An 18,882-nucleotide genomic window follows, 5' to 3' on the forward strand; every position below is an offset into this window, starting at 1 on the left:
AGGACAAAGGTAATTCACATGAGTGAAACTGTTCGGGAGGTATGGTCCAAATACGGTACAAAATGAATATTTTCAAGTCGTAGCATTGATTTTAAGTAGAAACCTTGGAAGAAATGCTTTTGATCAAATATATTAGTTATTATTATTTAATTTTTTTTATTACATATAAAATTTTATACCTATTTGATATTAAAAATTAAAAATTTATTTTAAATAAAATAAAATTAATTATTCAATACAATTGAATATATTTGAGGTAAATATAAATGTATAGTTTATTTATTTTTATTTTAATAACTATTTTTATATGCATTATTTTGCTTATATATATATTTTCAACTATATCCACAGAATTCTTTTCTATTGTAGTATTTGTTTTGCTCAAATTTTTATGGAAAAAAAGAGTATGTACGTGTACCCATCCATTAACATATTTTTTTTTTTATCTTTTCTGAATTCAGATTCAACTTTTTAAGTTTTAAAAAGAGTAAAAATCATCACTTTAAATTATCTCAAATTACATTTACATCAGTAAAAAAGACCAATTTATACAGTCTTCACAAGTCTAAAGATGAAGCTGCATTGACTTAGAGTCTAGGAGTATAAACAACACTTTATTAAAACTTGAAGAACCACATTTTGCCTTTTTCATTTCATAGACAAAAAAGATAAAGGAATTAGACCTGAGACTGACCTGACCTGACCTGACCTGACCTAACCACCAGAGCACGGCGTCGCTTCCATGTCTTCCGTTTACATATATCTATGTTCTATACATACATCTGATATCTGATACTACTCAATAGAGAATTTTCCAAATGGAGCCGCTGATTAATTTCGACGATGAAAATGACGACGACGGCAGAAAAATCTACGACCGCCGCTTCTTATCGTCCTCCTCCGACGAAGAACAATCCGATTTGGTCAAATCACCAGCTTCATCGTCGTCGTCGTCTACAATGGAAGCTACGAACAAACGCCTGGATAACATGATTCAGTTCTTGGACCGGAAGCTCTCGTCTCCGTCTACTAATCCTAATATTAATACTTCAAATTATAATAGTGTTAACCCTAATTTGTATTGCTCTCATAATAATTACTATACTAATACTGAATTTAATACTACAAACAATAGTTCTTTTTCTCCTACTAGTGCTTCCACAGCTAATGGCGGCGGAGGAGGCGGCGGGGGTGGTGGTTTGCCTGAGTTCATAGGAAAAGGAGGAGGTTCTGGAATTTTTAGAATTCCTATTCGAAAAGCAGTCCACCCAGGCCGGCCTCCGAGCCTTGAGGTACGGCCTCATCCCTTGCGAGAATCGCAAACCGGTTGTTTTCTCAGAACTATTACCACTACTCCGTTTCAACTGTGTTCCGGCAGTGAAGACGGTTCTCTTTTAATCTGGAAATTCTCTGATCTCTACGGTGGGACTAACGATACGGCACCGTATAGTCAATCTGATGCGGTGGGATCAGGTGTTCTGTGTCTGCTCGGGGATGACGCTACCGGAGTTGTTTGGAGCGGGCATAAGGACGGTAAAATTAGGTGTTGGAAGGTGGATGAGTCGAATTCGAATTTGAATTCCAATTGTTTCAGAGAAGTTTTGTCTTGGATTGCTCATCGTGGCCCTGTTCTTTCCATGGTCCTCACTTCTTATGGTAGCTTAGCTTGTTTGTACTGTGTATCCATTAAATTTTACTTTATTTAATTATGTAGATAAATATTTTTTGTTGGTTCAGGGGACTTATGGTCTGGTTCAGAAGCTGGTGCTCTCAGGATTTGGCCCTGGGAAGCTATTCATAAATCCTTTTCTCTTACTGAGCAGCAACGCCACATTGCTTCCTTATCGGTCGAGAGGTCTTATATCGACCCTAAGGCCCAACTCTCTCTCATTGGCTTCTGTAATGCTCTTACTTCTGATATTCGATACTTGCTTTCTGATCAGTCCGGAGCTAAAGTCTGGAGTGCTGCTTATCTTTCATTTGCATTGTGGTATGCATATCTTCTCATAATAATATACTGTGTTGCTTTTCTGTGTTAGAAAGTTTTGTACTTGATAATTCTTACTATCATTAGGATACTAAGTAACTCCAAAATAATGTTTAACTATGAGAACAATACTTCACACGAAAACTGATTAAGAATGCGTAATTAGATACTGCCTCTGCAGAAATGTGCCAGATGCACTTGCATTGTGAATGCGATACATTGTTTAATTTATTGCTGTGTGAAGGAAGCTCTTTATTGATGATTCTTTAAGTCAGATTCTTTTTTTGGCTGTTTGATTGGAGGGAAGCAATTAATAACACGAGGACAAAATTGTTTATATGTTTTGGTGGATAGTTGTATTTTAAACTGGAACAGGAGAATATGCTGTATCTATATTCCTGCTGGATTAGTTTTTATAGATTTCCAATCTTGTGTGGCTTTGTTTTCATACTTGAATGGTACGCTTTTGGTACCCCTGATGAGGTCCCTCTGGTTAAAAGAAACAAAAGGACAACTGAGTTATGCTATTTTGCAGGGATGCCCATACACGGGAGTTGCTGAAAATATTCAATATAGATGGTCAGATTGAAAAAATGGACATCTTATCAGGACAAGATATTACCTTTGAAGATGATATTAAGACGAAATTTGTTGCTGTTACAAAGAAAGAGAAGATTCAAAGCTCTTTTGGTTTCTTTCAGCGTTCACGTAATGCTATCATGGGAGCAGCTGATGCTGTTCGCAGGGTTGCTACAAAAGGTGGTTTTGGAGATGATTATAGGAGAACTGAGGCATTAGTTATAACAGTGGATGGCATGATCTGGACAGGTTGTGCAAATGGATTACTAGTACAGTGGGATGGAAATGGCAACCGTTTGCAAGATTTCCAGTATCATTCTGCTGCTGTTCAATGCTTTTGCACATTTGGATTACGGATATGGGTAGGCTATGCCAGTGGAACCATCCAGGTATTGGACCTTGAAGGTAGCTTACTTGGTGGGTGGGTGGCCCACAGCAGCCCTGTAATTAAAATGTCTGTTGGGGCTGAGTATGTTTTCACCTTGGCTAATCATGGTGGTATACGTGGATGGAGTGTCATTTCTCCGGGACCACTTGACAACATTTTGCGCACAGAATTGGCTGAAAAGGAATTTTTATATACAAAGATTGAGAACGTGAAGATACTAGCTGGCACGTGGAATGTAGCACAAGGAAGAGCATCTCGTGATTCACTTATATCCTGGCTAGGTTGTGCAGCTGGAGATGTTGGCATTGTTGTTGTTGGTTTGCAAGAAGTTGAAATGGGTGCTGGTGTTTTAGCAATGTCTGCAGCAAAAGAAACTGTAAGGCAATTTTACCATCAAATTTCTTGTAAAGTTTGACTTTTTTTTGTTTGCATCAATTGCCATTATTGTTGCTATAATAGCATGAAGCTAATGAAAACAGTTATTGTCTGAGAGTCATATAAGGGCAAGTAAAACTAATTTGGCATTTGTGAGAGGAAATATTAGAATCTTTGAACATGCAGTTGAAATTGACTGGGGTTGCTATTGTTTTTACCTTAAGCTGCATAGCAGTTGAAACTGATTTTGCCCAAAATAAGGAAGAAAGATGTACATGTCCAACGCAGTTTGTTGATCATTTCCAACATTGTATTACTTTTATTAAAATTTACATGTGTATGGTGACTTTATTTTCTGTTGTTTTATTCTTCCATGCTTCTTTTTCCTTTCACATTCAGGTTGGACTTGAGGGGAGTTCTCTTGGGCAGTGGTGGCTGGATATGATAGGCAAAATTTTGGATGAAGGTTCAACATTTGAACGTGTTGGTTCTCGACAATTAGCAGGCTTACTTATTGCTGTATGGTTAGTATCCGTGATAAGAAGATATCAATGTCCAATCTTTCATTAATTGTGCAGTTTGAATGGCCCCCTAAAATGAAATTGAGTTCGTTGGGTTGTCTTTTTTATTCTTTTAGGAACTGCTTTTCAAATACTTGATTTGTAATGGTGACCTAAATTCAGTTTTTTCACATGAAAAATTGTCAACTTTAATTTGTCTTTCAATAAATTGCCAAATTATTTTAGAATTTTGCAATTGGACTTTCCTTGCTTGCTCTACATCAGCAAATTTTCTTTCATGACCTTACAGAAACATGAATGAAAGTTAAAATGATTTTCGTTGCAGATTGAAGTTTGGTTGACTGTGATAACCGTAGCTCCCTGTTTAGTGACAATGGATAAAATTTGCTTAATTGGGACTAATTCAACTTGAATAGGTCACACAGCTTTCTTTAGTTTGAATTTAAATTTTCACATTATACAACAATAAAAGGAGACATCAATTTTATTTAGTCTACTTATTACCATGGATTTCGTAGTCTCGGTCATTGTTGGATATTTGGTTCCTGATGGCTGAATGACTATTTGCAGGGTCAGAAATAATCTTAAAGCTCATGTTGGGGATGTAGACGCTGCTGCAGTTCCTTGTGGCTTTGGGCGTGCAATTGGTAACAAGGTATGCTTAATGTCAAATCTTTTTCTCTTCATTTGCCTATTTGTGGATTTTAGCAATTGTAAGTTCGCTTTAGAGTATCATGAGTGAAACAATTCCAGAGCCTTAGTTTCGGTTCCAAAGATTACACCAAAAGTCCTCTAAATGATTTTCAGATTGCTGTGTACTCTTTTTTCAATGTTTTATTCTTACAAGTTATAATTGGTACGGCTGAATTCTATCTGTACAGGGAGCTGTTGGTTTGAGGATTAGAGTATATAATCGGACAATGAGCTTTGTTAATTGTCACTTTGCTGCACATTTGGAGGCTGTCAATCGTCGTAATGCAGACTTTGATCATGTGTATCGAACAATGACTTTTGGTCGACCTTCTAATCTCTTCAATGCTGCAGCTGGTATAGTGCCATACCTGTTCCTGTCTTGCTCGCTTGCCTGCTCATTGTATTTATTATGGCTTGTTTATAGATCTGGCTTGCCATTGCTTCTTTGTATTGCAGCTGGTTCTTCATCTGCAGTTCAAATTCTTCGTTCTACAAATGTATGTACTTCCATAACAGAAGCTATCATGATCTTGAATCTCTGATATGAAATTGTTTCATGTTTGCTTACCATGATAAAGTTTTGATGCTTGTATAGGTTATGGGAGCCAACTCTGCAGAAGGAATGCCCGAGTTATCTGAGGTTGACATGGTCATTTTCCTTGGGGACTTTAATTACCGGCTTGATGGTATATCGTATGATGAAGCAAGGGACTTTATTTCTCAAAGGTGCTTTGATTGGCTAAGAGAAAGGGATCAGCTTCGAGCCGAAATGGAAGCTGGGAATGTCTTCCAAGGCATGCGGGAAGCAATTATTAGATTCCCCCCCACATACAAGTTTGACAAGCACCAGCCTGGTTTAGCAGGTATCTCTTTAACTGATTGTGTTCAACTTGCTTGGAACTGGGTGCCTTAGACCTGTTTCAGTAGCTTGGATAAGCTCATAGTGTTTTGTCAAATTTTTCGTGATTGATGATTTTAGATCAGTGCATACACTATTTATAGGAAAATGGGAAAAATTGAATATTGGTAATTGTATGATTTGTGTCTTATGGCCAATGTCTTGTGTAAGTGATTCTATTGCTTACAGATAGTAAGTTGAGTAGGGTAATATAATACCATGCTTTTTACCATACTGCCACACCCAAAGAATATAACTCTACATGTCCCCTCCCTATGTCTCTAGAACTGTTGATAATCCATGGCCCATTACCCCAGTAATTATTAAAAAGTAATACATTTTTTCTGAAAATGAAGTTTTACATTTCTTGAGTAAACATTTTGTGCATGTGTGTGTATATACATGCATCATACATGTCTTGCATGTTTAACAATAACGCATAAATTTATTTTGCTTTACTATTTTTTTTATTTTCACATATAACTTATTCTTGTAACTTTCAGAATATTCATGACTAATGTGAGTATTACTAATTAAAAAAGCTTAAAATCATAATTTGCATAACTAATAATGTGTTAATATCTTAAAATGTTAGTGTTCTGAAATAAAGTTATCTATTGACTGTTAATCCTTGTTTAACATTACAGAAGTTTTATTAATTCTAAAAAATGAAAGTAGACTATAAAAAAAATATGTTAATAGTTTACAAAGATAATTAGGACATTATATACTAATATATTTAAACACTGTCTGTGGAGTTTGGGTCGGGTATTGGTCTGCCAAACACTAAGCTATATTCTTGGGTATGATTACTCCTTTCCTGCTTTCGACTTTAAGCAGTAACGGGTAGCCCTTACCCAGTCAACGCGATTATTACCCTATTTGACTGGCTAGGGTACTTCTTGCTACCTTCTGATGAGGTTTTATGCAATTGACAACATGAGAAAATTGCAGAACTCCAATTAGAATGAATGATTTGTTGCAGGATATGATTCGGGTGAAAAAAAGCGTGTCCCCGCCTGGTGTGACAGAATACTTTACCGTGATAGCCGTTCAGCTAGAGTGTCTGAATGCAGTTTAGACTGTCCCGTTGTCTCTCTCATATTACAGTAAGTTTTTGGCAAGTTTGTTTTATCTGGCTTTGAGTTCAAATGATGCCTGCAAAAGATGTTGCCGTCATCAATCTACTTCTTTATTTGTGAATGCCATCTGCGTGCATTGTTAGTTGATTTATCATCATAGAGTATGTATGTGCTTAGGGGCGTAACTGAGTCGAGCAAACTCGCGGGCTACTCGGGATTGACTAAAAAATCAATCGAAATCGACTCCATTAATAATCGAGTTATCGAATTTGGCCTACTTGAGTTAATTACTAAGGCGGGCTTGAGTTTTAAAATACTCCACTCGATAAACTTGCAAGCCTAATCAAACTTTAGTTACTTTTCTACCCTTTCTAACTCTCTCTCTCTCTCTCTCTATATATATATATATATACAATAATATGTTTATTTTTATATTAAACTTTAATTTTTAAATATTTATACAGGTAATGGAGTCGAGTTCAAGTCTCGAATATTTTTAACGAGTTTGAGCTCTTAAAATAAAGCTCGATTGAGCTCGAGTTGAGTTTCGAGTTTTAGATTTAGAGTCGAGTCGAGCTTGGCGGTGTTTTGACTCGTTTACACCCCTAGATGTGCTCATATGTTTTCTGTTCATTGAATAGGTATGATGCTTGCATGGATGTGACCGATAGTGATCACAAGCCTGTACGTTGTACATTTAGTATTGATATTGCACGAGTTGATGAGTCAGTGAGGAGACAAGAGTTTGGTGACATTATCAAATCAAATGATAAAATTAGATGCATTCTTGAAGAACAGTGCAAGATTCCAGAAACTGTTGTGAGCACGAACAATATTATCCTTCAAAACCAGGATACAACCATTTTGCGTCTCACAAATAAATGTGGACAAAAGGATGCTCTATTTAAAATTATATGTGAAGGTCAGTATACCATTGATGAAGATGGACAAGCATCAGATCATCATGCAATAGGTTCATTTGGCTTTCCTCGGTGGCTTGAGGTAGACTCCCCTACCTGGAACATTTAGTTTTTAAGTATATGTGAATGAAAGCAAAAATCTCATGTTTGTTCTGGTAAAAGAATTTGAAATCAGCTGTCCATGGTTTTGAATAAAAGGCCATTACATTACATCAATGCCGTTTTTTAAAGGATTTTAAAAATTAAACATCCGCTACCGTTTTTAGTGCTATCTAGTTGTTATTACGTTTTTCACAGGTAACGGCTGTTATTGAAGCCATTACCTTCAAGTAACAGTGCTGCACATAAAAAAAAATGTTGATATTTTGTTTTTTCATATATTGTGTGATGAATATATTATATTCTAGTTATATTTTGTATTTCTATCATGGGCATATTTTATTTTATTTTGAAAACGATAATATATAATTTATTATACAGTAGAATAATGAATTAAGCATTTATATATTTTTTATAATTTTTTAATTAGATATTTGAATCACCAAACTTCATTCCACCGTTTAAAAATATGTTAATTCCACATACTTTACATTTTTGTTTTAAATTGCGCATTGGTTGACTGCTAACTAACATTACAGCCGTTACTGATACGCTTCCATAACATATGGCTGCGATCACGATTGCGGCTGTTACTGCGATTTAAATCCATGCAGCTGTCCTGCAAAAGACATCCACTTGACTTTTCATTATGTTTCTTGGATTTGTTAGACAAAAGAATTACAGAAGTAGTGCATTATTGTTGACAATAATTTGAAAAATGTGCTACTTGAATCAGGTCACTCCAGCAACTGGTGTAATAAAACCAGATCACATTGCAGAAGTGTCTGTTCATCTTGAGGATTTTCCTACAGTAGAAGAGTTTGTGGATGGCCTCCCTCGAAATTCTTGGTGCGAGGATACTAGAGACGAGGAAGCTATATTGGTGATTAAAGTGCGTGGTGCAAACAATACAGTGGACTGGAAAGACCATCGCATCCGTGTGCGCCACTGCCGTTCAGCGCGAACAGCTAAGGTTGACCCAAAGTCGAATGGCTCTGGACAAGTCCAAGGGAATCTTCTCCCTCGGTCCGATTATCAACAACTCAGCGGTGCCTACGACGTAGTTGACCGCCTTCGTAACTTGCATAGTCCTTGATTTGGCATGCAGTGGCTGAAGTGTTGATTGAAATATTGTCAACAAAGGATCATTCCGCTCCTAAAACTTGGAAAAAGGGATTAAAAGCGTTCAAATTTGTGGTTTTGGACAATTTGATGTCGGACTTGATGGTCAAAAGAGTAAACTGATCGAAAATTGACAAGTTGTGGGTGTTTTTGTCCAAAACTACAAACCTAGACCCTTTTGATCTGTTGTCTGAAGTTGAAGGGGCAAAAAGAATCTTTATTGATTCCAGATTGTATTTAAAAAAGGGCATTGGTACAAAATTGATGTAAATTTAGTAGCCATGTGGTGTGGTCTGTTGGTTATAGGTTTATATGTGAGTATGTGTAGTGCCTGTAGTTTTGCACCTGAGCAGTTTGTTCTGGGAGCAACTTTGCGAGTGTACAGTAAAAGGAATTGCACAGAGCTTCATTCTTTTTTAAGTAGACTGTATTTTTTTGCAAGAGCTTGTTGTTTCTGATTTGCTCCTCAAGTTGACGCATAAAGAAATTAGAATCTGGTTTTGTGTTGATGTGATTTTTTCTTTTGAGGAATGTTTATGTGATTATTTACTGCTACATTACTTTCAAATTCCCTTTTGAGCTCATGCAACTATGAACTAACTTTTCAGTTTTTGGTTACAGTATCATATTTTTTATAAAATTTTAAATCATATAGTTTTTAATTTTTAATTTTAAAATTTAAAAAATCCGAGCTAACCCAGTTGAATCGGTCCAACCATGAATTATTGATGAAGCCGGTTCGTTCTCCGGTCCGGTTTTAAAACATTGGTTTAAACGTATCATTATTCATTACAAATTAGGTGTAACTAGGCGGATTAAACCCGTATTGCTTATTTTTGCGTCCCATAAATGTATTGATGTGAACTTGTTTAAGCTGAATTCAGATCCATTTAACGTGTAGCGTTTAAACACCATTGGAGACAGACAGACTGATTTTCTTTAAATGCCAAATTATTTGATCACCAAATTGCCATAAACCAAACACATTACAGTTACAGTGAATCGTGAATGGAAGAAGAAATGGTAGAGAATAAGCAGGTGACATTCAAGGATTACATAGCAGAAGGTCCCCCAAAAGAGACGGACATGGAAGTTAGGGTTAGCAAAATAGAGCTGAAACCGCCGGAAAAAGGAAGCGGCGGTTTGTTAGTGAAGAATCTGTACCTGTCTTGTGATCCGTACATGAGAGGTCGTATGCGAGACTATCATTCCTCTTATATTCCTCCATTTCTTCCTGCTCAGGTTCTTCTTCTTCTTCTTATTATTATTATTATTATTATTTGATCTTGATGTTTAATTATGCTGTATTTTTGCTGATTTAATTTTATGTATTGAATAAAAGCTAGCCTATACAAGGATTTGGGATTTCGAAGGTGTTGGCTTCTGATAATCCTGATTATAAGGCTGGAGATTTGATTTCCGGATTTACCAGTTGGGAGGGGTACAGCTTTATTTACAGCTTCGATCGATTGAGAAAAATTGAGCAGGATGAACATATTCCTCTCTCTCTTCACCTCGGTCTTCTTGGTAATCATATTGTTATTGTACCTAGGGGTGTGCACCATTCCGGTGTAACCGAATTAACCGACCGAATCAAAATATTAATTTGATTCCATTTTTATTAATTTTGTTCGGTTACGGTTTTTAACTTTAATAAGTTTGGTAAATCGGTCCCGTTTGATATTTGGTATTAAAAAATTAATTTAACAATACCGAATTAACCGACTTGTATATATATTGAATGTAAATTAAGGTATTTTTACAATATTTTTAGGATATAGATATTAATTTCCCCTAAAGTTGTATATTAATTACAAACTAATACTAAAACGATTTTTTTTATTTTTTTAATAATTAATTTAATTGAAATTTGGTTGTTTGGTTAACCGAAACAACCTATTATTTTGGTTCAGTCATGGCTCGGTTTTCATATAATCACATTTCGGTCCGGTTATAAAAAAATGTACTATTAATTTTTTTTACAAGAAGTCCATGATTTTGCCAATTGTGCTCAATATATTCACATGGAAGTCTAATTGATAAAATAGAATATAATTTAATTCTTAAACTTTTTTTAATAAATTTATCTATGATTTTTAACTTTTTTTAGAAAAATGAATATATAAATGTTTCAAATATTTTTATTTTCTTTTTATAATTTATTCATTATTAACTAAAATTGTTATATTATGAATTAATTTAGTGTAAAAATAAATTTATACATTTAATTAAATTAAATTTTAACTAATTAGACTTTTTGATTAACAAGTGTATATATTACCAATGAGCTATAGCTTAAATGGTATAAGCCCTAAGCAGCAAATTGCTAGGTCGTGGGTTCGATTCCTCCCACAAGCGCTCCCCCCTCCCCAATTATCAAAAAAAAAAAACAAGTGTATATATTTGCCAAGATTCTCATAAATGAGAATTAAACTAATAATGTTTTTATTATAAAAAAAAAAGTTCTTAATACTATAAGCTACATGACAAACAACCTATAATCTTGATAGAAAAATACATTTTTTTTCTATTATTAATGTAGCTTCTTGCAGGCATGCCAGGTTTCACTGCTTATGCTGGATTTTATGAGGTTTGCTCCCCTAAGAAAGGAGATTATGTGTTTGTGTCTGCGGCTTCTGGAGCTGTCGGCCAGCTTGTTGGCCAATTTGCCAAGCTACATGGCTGCTATGTAGTCGGAAGCGCCGGGACAAACCTAAAGGTAAACTTTCTTTCGACGGTCATCAAACACATTTATATATGTATATATATTAAGTGAAAAAAGCATTAGTATTTAGAGGTGATGCAATAAAAAACAAAACATCAGGTTGATCTTCTGAAGAATAAGTTTGGATTCGATGAAGCTTTCAACTACAAACAAGAACCAAATCTTGATGCAGCTTTGAAAAGGTTAGTATGCTTTTGAAATTTCAAAGTAAATGATGTTTTTCTACCTTTTAGAGGTCTCAAAAGTTGTAGGATGTGATAGCAATTTTTCGGCTTCCGGGCAGGTATTTCCCACAAGGGATCGACATCTATTTCGATAATGTGGGCGGAGACATGCTCGATGCTGCATTGCTGAACATGAGGATTCATGGCAGGATCGCCGTCTGTGGAATGATTTCTGTGAACAGTTTGTCCGCTGCCCAAGGGATTCACAATTTGTTCAATCTTATAAGCAAACGAATTAAAATGCAGGGATTCTTGCAAAGTGATTACGTGCATTTGTATGAACCGTTCCTTAAACAAGTTAGCGACGACTACAAGCAAGGGAAGATTGTTTACCTTGAAGATATGACTGAGGGATTGGAAAACGGTCCGGCTGCTTTAGTCGGATTATTTTCCGGTAAAAATGTCGGTAAGCAAGTTATCCGTGTAGCTCGTGACTGATTATTTGTACAATAAAAATTCACTTTCGAGCCTCTTAACTTAATTTTAAAAATCAAAGGGTCCAAATTCGTAATTTTAGACCAGTTTAATCCTTAATATGATGTTTGCTTTAGATCAGTTGTACCAAATTAGAGGAGTGAAATAAATGTTTGTTGGATTCTTTTATTTGGTCAAGCTAGTTCCATTCTTGGACATGCCAAATCCTTCGTCTCAAGTCTGTTTGAGTGTACTGATATTTTTAATCCGATCTTGCGGAACAATATATTATTTTTCTTACACCAAATGAAAGTTCAATGACTACAAAAATTTAGTACTCATTATTATATAAGAAAAAATATGATGTGACAAGATTTAATTGTCATGCAGAGTTAATCTGACATGAAATTACTAAGGAACTTCACAGTACTTGTAATTTTAAAGTTCAGCACCTTCTTTCTTCTTTTCATGATTCAATCTTAGCGGTTTCGACTTCTCATAACAAATTAAAAAAAATTAACCAAAATGAAATAACAAGTGACTCTTAATACCCACATTTACACACTACAATTAAGTAGACAGAGACTGCAATTATGGCAAGTTACACATTACAGTTCCCTTTATAAGTTAGTTACACCCGGGAAGAATGAAGGGGAATTGCTATTCTAAATTTTCAACACAAGGAACATTCAATGGTACATTACAGAACTCGAACATGGGAAACTTGAGCTTTCCCTTATATCTATACGAGACGAAGCAAAGCAGAATAAAACAACCTACTTGTGATAGTCCCCTTTGAATGTCGTCGAATATCACAGTGGAAGAGGATATCCACGAAGGTATGCAGAATCCACCCCTGATTCTCGCACCAGAGCAATCCTTCCAGTTCGTGCCACCTTCAAGCACAGAGAGAGAAGAAACAAGATAAAATAAACAGAACACTAATAATCATACACAAGGCATAGACTATGTATCTTCATAGTACAAATTCATATGTTCGTTCCAATATTTTAAAAACTGAACCGCTGGCTGAACTTGTGAGGCTAGCGATTCCCAGTTGAACTGGTCAACTGTTGGTTGAGTAAAATCACGTAAAAAAATACTAAACCTAGCTTGTATGGTTTATGCCCCCCTTAGCAATTTTGGTCAAATATCAAGGAATCCAAGGTTAAATTGCCCAATAGCAAGAAACTTAAGGGATAGCTGGACCAGCCAGCTGGCAGGTTCCCGGTTCAACCGGTGAACTGGCCGATCCTGTTCTTTAGTCACTGGTCCGTACAACAAATTTAATAATTCTAATCAACTAGGAATTTATCTAAGAGGACTAGCATGCAGCTGCAACATAGTCTACAGAGCACATTTAGAAACTATCGTTTAGAAAGGAGATAAAGAAACCAACAAATGGAAGCACCAAATGGTTTAGAAAAATCTCCAAACTAGTTCTCAGGGAAGCTTAAGGAGCAAGAAAAAGGTTAAAATTTCCATATTCAATATAATGTAACTAGGGAAAGAAGAATTAGAGGACAGACCTCACAAATCCCAAATGGCTCTAATACTGTCTGCAGGGCAGCCATCTTGTTTAAATCTCCTGTAAGCTGGAACAGAACAAACAGTTTGATGACCAGTAACATGACAGAAATAGACAATAGTAGTAGCGGACTACAGCAACCGATTAAAACATGTACCCAAAAGTAAAGTAGAGCTTTTGCTAATAAGTGTTTCGACTGAGTAATTTTTAGTTTTTTTAAGAGCAATTTTGACTCTTTTTTTTTGAGTCGAGCAATTTTGACTTTAATCACCACAATTTGATCTAATTACCCCTTAAGCAGTTCAAATCCCTTTGTACACCTATTTATGCACCATAACAGAAACATAAAGTAAAAAAATCTCGAGCTCAAGCCAATTGACTTATCACCCAACTATTGATAAAAGCTGACAGATCACAAGTAAAAGGTGTAATATAAGATTGGTTATTTAAGGATCAATTACCTCGAGGGTAATTGTGTGATCAGAGACATCAACAGCTTTTGCCCGAAATATGCTAGCAATATCTAGGACTTCCCTCCTAGCAGCAGTGTTAACGGCTATTTTAATCAGCATCAACTCTCTTTCTGCAAATGGCAGATGTGTAATATCACATACCTGGAAAACCACCATGCATGCTGTGTCATCAATTTGCTTGATTGGTAGTTAAGTAAGTAGGTCAATGATAACCGTGGTAAATAATAGTAGCAGAAGTGTAATGGATAAAAGTCCATTCTAGCTAAGCTTCATTTGATTAACTAGTAATTAGCTCTACCAAATGATCTCTTGAGATTAAAAAACGCAAGATTCCCCAATATATAAATGAAGAATATTTTAAGGATGTGCTCATAAAATTGAGGAAGCTATCTCATCCAATAAGAATTCTCAATACGCTATTGTTTTTGTTTATAATTTGATTATTTTAGAATCTTGGCATACAAAACCTTCAATAGTATCAGCCAACCTGTGAATATAACTGCCCTTTTGCTCAATATGATTGCACATATTACCTGAATTTTCTCATAACAAGTTAAACTAACTGCCCTTTACCTCGTGCACATCTATCAACTTGTGAAGATAAAGGACCAACTTGCTAATTGACTCGTCAGTTCCAGGAACAACAGTTGTGATACGAGAAAGTTCCTCTCTTTCAGCAGGGCCCACAGCAAGACTCTGAGAATTGAAATGGGACAAGGAAATAACAATGATGATAAAAAGCGAGTAAGGATAAGTTAGAAAAGAAAGTTAAAGTTGAACAGAGACTTCACTGACCTGAATGTTATAACCTCTTCGGGATATAACCCCTGTGATCACATTGAGAACTCCAGGAAAGTCGTTCACAAGCATCGATAATGTATGTGATCGAAGTCCACTTGACTGAAATGTTGAATCAATGAAGAAAATGCAGTACTTATGAGGATGGAATTTAAGGCAACTACTGTTATACTGCCAATTGATAACACTAATTATGACAGCTTCATACTCGGATCATTGAAATTGGGTTAGTATTGCAAATGGCCAGCACATCTACCATTAAATAACTTAGGGAACTAAACGTTCACACACAGCATAAACTTCCAAGACGACCTTGCTTTTCAAAAGCTTGCATCTGATCTTAGTGGCATAAGCAAGTTATTTGTTTACTCAATTTATGCACCTTGCACATGCTAATACATGGTATCTCTTACAATGAAATAACCTGATAAGGATCTTTCAAGGAATCAGAGTCTTACATCTTGGTCATAAATAACACCCCAATGAGCATCAAGAACTTTATTCAACGAGAAGTCATCATAAGGCTCCACAGGATAAACATCGCCCTTCAGATGAAAAACAGAGGGAATAAACAAAAATGGAGTCTCAGTCAAAAAGAGAAAATTTAAAGATGGTATAGTAGACACGCAATATAAATTAAGATACAGTACAATGATATGGACCATCTTACAAACCAATATTCAAGTTCTTCCATAAGATAAAAGCGGAAAAAAATACAATACTTAGAATCAGAAATACATAACCATCCCTCGAACATTTTTCTTTTCCTTTCTCCCTCTTTTATCGTCAAAATTGGGACACCAAGTTCTGCAACTTTATATGAATATTAACAGAAAACTTCAACTTACAACCCAAAGGAAATTCATTCTGGGATGCATTCAAAGAGTATGAAAAAGTTGAAACTGCATCCTTAAAATAAACAAAGAATGAAGTTCAACCATGTGAGTAAATATTGAATCAGATATCACTGCTTCGGGATTTTCAGACTGTGGAGTTAATGATTTTTTTCTTGGATCAACAACAGCTACTTATCATCCTACCAAGGATGTTCTTACATGAAAATGATGTTTGATAAAAAAAAGCCGTCCTTCCCACAAACCAATGATGTTTTGAGATTAGTAGAACACAGATATTAGGCTAAAAAGTGCAGTAACAGTTTATTGTAAAGTGTAACATATTTAGGCATTATACTTGGACATAATTTGTTCGAATGTTGAGAAGGATTAAATGAGCATGTAATATTTATCCTGGTACTAGAATTAATACGTAAATACCTTTGAGGGGGAAATGGTAATTTTGTTAAGTGGTCGTCCACTTGATTTGTCGTCAGCGGGATTATTGGAAAAAGCATCTCCAGGCTGCATCCTTTCAAGATCAGGATATGAAGATGCGGAAAATCTCCAAAATGGAGCAGTCTCGCCCATCCTTTCCCGTCTCAAAGCAATCTACAATTAATACAAATTCAAACTTCATTAAAATATATCTTTGTCTTGGATTAGCTTATTCTGAACTTAAATACTAGGACATGAGGAATAGCCCCTTTTACATGCATAAATATCTTTCTAGATATTTTTTTTTCTAATTTCAGGTTATCTGTGGCCTAGAGACAACTCAGTATACACTTCCTTACAATTAGCCACCCTTGGTTTTGCTTATTAAATTAGAACCCAAAGAAAAAAAATATATTATCCCCTTCACTGTTGTTAGACTCATCCGATTTGGTTCATGTTCTATTTTCAAATTAATAGCATTTCAAGACAGATATTGTACCTTTCCAGTTCTACTAAGTTCTTGAATTCTGAACTTGCTCAGGTTCCTTAGAACAGCAGCCATCTTCCCAGGGTCTCCAGTTACCTGCAACGTCCAAAAGGGTGGCATAAGCAGACTACAAACAATCACAGCCCAAACAGATCCTAGTAAAGATAGTTCAATAATAAAGTTTACAGCTCCTCAAAACAATTAATATGCACTGCGGATCTAAATAAATTCACCTCAATGGTCAATGTGTGCTCTGAGGTATCAACAACTTTTGCTCTAAAGATGTCCACCAGCCACATGATCTAAAGTTCAAAACCAGTTACAAAAGAATCAGACACTTCAACGCAGAATTACTTAGAAGCGCCAAAAAAATGTATATTTAAATTACAATACATTCCCAATCCATAACTTGCAAGAAATTCATAGGCGGACATGCTCGATTTTCCATAAAGGATAGTACAATTGAACAGCTTATCTTATATTAGCGCAAGCACTCATTTTTCCAACAGCAAGAACAAACTAAATGCTACATTAGTACCTCGGGACGAGTAACTGGATCTGCATTGAGTTTGATTAGCATAAGTTCGCGTTCTACTTGCGATTCCTTCGAGATGTCTTCGACCTAATGCAATAACAAATGTCCACAATAAACAATCAGAAAGTAATGCTCATGAGAGGAAACTTGAATTATCCTTAAGGTCAGATTGACTGCAGTGAATAAGCTTTTAAGGTAGCACGGACATGGACACGAGGAAACGGAACACTTGGACACGGACACAGCGAAACGGTACTATTTTAAAGTTTTCTATGTAAAAATGAAGTTCCGTGTCTGAAATCTCAAGTGTGTACAATATTTCTGAAACAGGACACATTGATTGAATAAAGTGTAATTTTGGCCTTTATAGTAAAATTTTCAAAGCCCTCTACAAAAGTTAGAGGTTATCAGGGGATGGTTTAAGATTGAACCTTGATGACATTGACAAGCTTGTTAAGCTGCTCAACTACTTGTCTCAAAACATTATCAGTTCCACGAACAACTATAGTAAACAAAGCCTTGTCTTTGTTTAGACCGACTGCAAGAGACTCAATGTTGTAACCCCTTCTCGCAAAAACACCAGCAATCCGATTTATTATTCCGCTTTCATCGCCGACAAACACGGATATAGTGTGCCTCTGCGTCCTGAAATTCATCAGAAAATTAATTTATCAAGTAAAAATTACAACAATTCTTACTTAAAAGTTTAAACACTGAACCAGCATTCAGAAGAACACAGCTCTTTGTCCACACATAAACAAATTATAAACCAATAATTAATTTAATTACAGAAAAACAAACAGAAATATTCTTCCCTATGAAACTGCATTTAATTTACGAACAATAAAATAGAAGAATAAATTTAAAAAAAAAGTTAAAAAAAATACAGGTAAAAGATACAGAGAGAGTGACTGACTTGGAGGTTGTAGGGGCGGGAAGAGGAGCTGCATTTGCGATATGATGATGACTGTGATTGTTATCTCTACTAATAGTAGCTGAAACCTTGGGCGGAGCATAAGCATTCCCGGCGGCGGCGGTCGGAGTGAGGAGGCGGAGGTGTGGGAAATGTGAAGCGGTAGAAGAGGCATTTCTAGTAAAAATAAGTTTAAAAGAAGATGAATGTGAGTGGTGCTGAGTTGAAGTGAAATGATGAAGTGAGAGAGTTGTAGTGGCGGCTGCCATTTTCAGAGCTTAAACTGAGACTGTGACGGTGGCTACTACTACAGTTCTATCATCAACTCCGCCTCCAATCTCACGTGGCGTTTGGCGCACACACAAACTCAAATAAATTAGTTTTCTATTTATGTGTATAATTAATCTCGTTTTATTCTCTAATTTGATTAATCAAATGTTTTTGTTTTTATGTAATGAAGATAAACATATTTAATCAGACTCATGAGAAAATGATAAAATTGGCCCAAAATGTCGACCTACTAAAAAAACACAAAAATTTATAACAAACGGGTGACATGTCGCTCACATAACATTAGTCCAATAAAAAAAGAATTTTACTATATACCACCCCTATTTACTACTGCCCTTCCAAATCACTTATTTGCCCTTTTAATTAAAACATAATAATTTTTCCTTTTAACCTAATTCGAATACCGAAACAATAATAGCTGATTACGATTCCAATTTGTCGGAAAACGTCTCCTCTCAGGGGAGACAGATTCTGGAAATATCTTCATAAAAATATTGAAAAAAAGAATTAAAAATTTAAACAAAAATTTATCGTATGCTTTCTGCCTCTTTCTCAGTTA

The 18,882-nt window shown here is 35.5% G+C and overlaps 3 protein-coding genes across 4 annotated transcripts; 2 read left to right on the top strand and 1 right to left on the bottom strand.

Moving 5' to 3' along the window:
• The first annotated feature begins 654 nt into the window (after window positions 1–654).
• LOC126656242 (type II inositol polyphosphate 5-phosphatase 15-like) lies at window positions 655–9,173 on the top strand. Of its 2 annotated transcripts, XM_050350755.2 has the most exons (11): window positions 656–1,656; window positions 1,738–1,990; window positions 2,523–3,330; window positions 3,729–3,853; window positions 4,421–4,505; window positions 4,732–4,897; window positions 5,000–5,040; window positions 5,139–5,406; window positions 6,427–6,550; window positions 7,165–7,525; window positions 8,279–9,173. In XM_050350755.2, the coding sequence occupies exons 1-11, from the start codon at window positions 819–821 to the stop codon at window positions 8,636–8,638; spliced, it is 3,429 nt and encodes a 1,142-aa protein (XP_050206712.1). In that variant the 5' UTR covers window positions 656–818; the 3' UTR covers window positions 8,639–9,173. The 2 variants fall into 2 exon arrangements, with proteins under 2 accessions (XP_050206711.1, XP_050206712.1); XM_050350754.2 differs by having other exon boundaries at window positions 655–1,656; window positions 4,732–5,040.
• Window positions 9,174–9,471: 298 nt separating this feature from the next.
• LOC126656244 (2-alkenal reductase (NADP(+)-dependent)) lies at window positions 9,472–12,216 on the top strand. The gene is made up of 5 exons (XM_050350757.2): window positions 9,472–9,906; window positions 10,011–10,191; window positions 11,217–11,383; window positions 11,489–11,571; window positions 11,673–12,216. The coding sequence occupies exons 1-5, from the start codon at window positions 9,673–9,675 to the stop codon at window positions 12,049–12,051; spliced, it is 1,044 nt and encodes a 347-aa protein (XP_050206714.1). The 5' UTR covers window positions 9,472–9,672; the 3' UTR covers window positions 12,052–12,216.
• Window positions 12,217–12,553: 337 nt separating this feature from the next.
• Window positions 12,554–18,407, bottom strand: LOC126656243 (acetolactate synthase small subunit 2, chloroplastic). The gene is made up of 12 exons (XM_050350756.2): window positions 18,036–18,407; window positions 17,551–17,764; window positions 17,123–17,206; window positions 16,818–16,886; window positions 16,597–16,680; window positions 16,101–16,271; window positions 15,285–15,371; window positions 14,824–14,928; window positions 14,602–14,724; window positions 14,017–14,169; window positions 13,557–13,622; window positions 12,554–12,923 (listed from the first exon to the last, which is right to left on the bottom strand). Exons 1-12 carry the CDS (start codon window positions 18,299–18,301, stop codon window positions 12,840–12,842), a joined length of 1,506 nt encoding a protein of 501 aa, XP_050206713.1. The 5' UTR covers window positions 18,302–18,407; the 3' UTR covers window positions 12,554–12,839.
• Window positions 18,408–18,882: the final 475 nt, after the last annotated feature.

The sequence above is a fragment of the Mercurialis annua genome, linkage group LG7, assembly GCF_937616625.2.
Source record: "Mercurialis annua linkage group LG7, ddMerAnnu1.2, whole genome shotgun sequence".
NCBI classification, from domain to species: domain Eukaryota; kingdom Viridiplantae; phylum Streptophyta; class Magnoliopsida; order Malpighiales; family Euphorbiaceae; genus Mercurialis; species Mercurialis annua.

What these genes read in the sequence shown, in the direction of transcription:
- LOC126656242 (XM_050350754.2), top strand. Translation starts at nt 819, where the DNA reads ATGGAGCCGCTGATTAATTTCGACGATGAAAATGACGACGACGGCAGA. An exon ending in TATCTTTCATTTGCATTGTG is followed by an intron (nt 1,991 to 2,522) that starts GTATGCATATCT and finishes GCTATTTTGCAG; the next exon opens with GGATGCCCATACACGGGAGT. An exon ending in GCACCAGCCTGGTTTAGCAG is followed by an intron (nt 5,407 to 6,426) that starts GTATCTCTTTAA and finishes GATTTGTTGCAG; the next exon opens with GATATGATTCGGGTGAAAAA.
- LOC126656244 (XM_050350757.2), top strand. Translation starts at nt 9,673, where the DNA reads ATGGAAGAAGAAATGGTAGAGAATAAGCAGGTGACATTCAAGGATTAC. An exon ending in CTCCATTTCTTCCTGCTCAG is followed by an intron (nt 9,907 to 10,010) that starts GTTCTTCTTCTT and finishes AATAAAAGCTAG; the next exon opens with CCTATACAAGGATTTGGGAT. An exon ending in CTTGATGCAGCTTTGAAAAG is followed by an intron (nt 11,572 to 11,672) that starts GTTAGTATGCTT and finishes GCTTCCGGGCAG; the next exon opens with GTATTTCCCACAAGGGATCG.
- LOC126656243 (XM_050350756.2), bottom strand. Translation starts at nt 18,301, where the DNA reads ATGGCAGCCGCCACTACAACTCTCTCACTTCATCATTTCACTTCAACT. An exon ending in GTGTTATTTATGACCAAGAT is followed by an intron (nt 14,929 to 15,284) that starts GTAAGACTCTGA and finishes TCAACATTTCAG; the next exon opens with TCAAGTGGACTTCGATCACA. An exon ending in GAAGAGGTTATAACATTCAG is followed by an intron (nt 14,725 to 14,823) that starts GTCAGTGAAGTC and finishes TTCAATTCTCAG; the next exon opens with AGTCTTGCTGTGGGCCCTGC.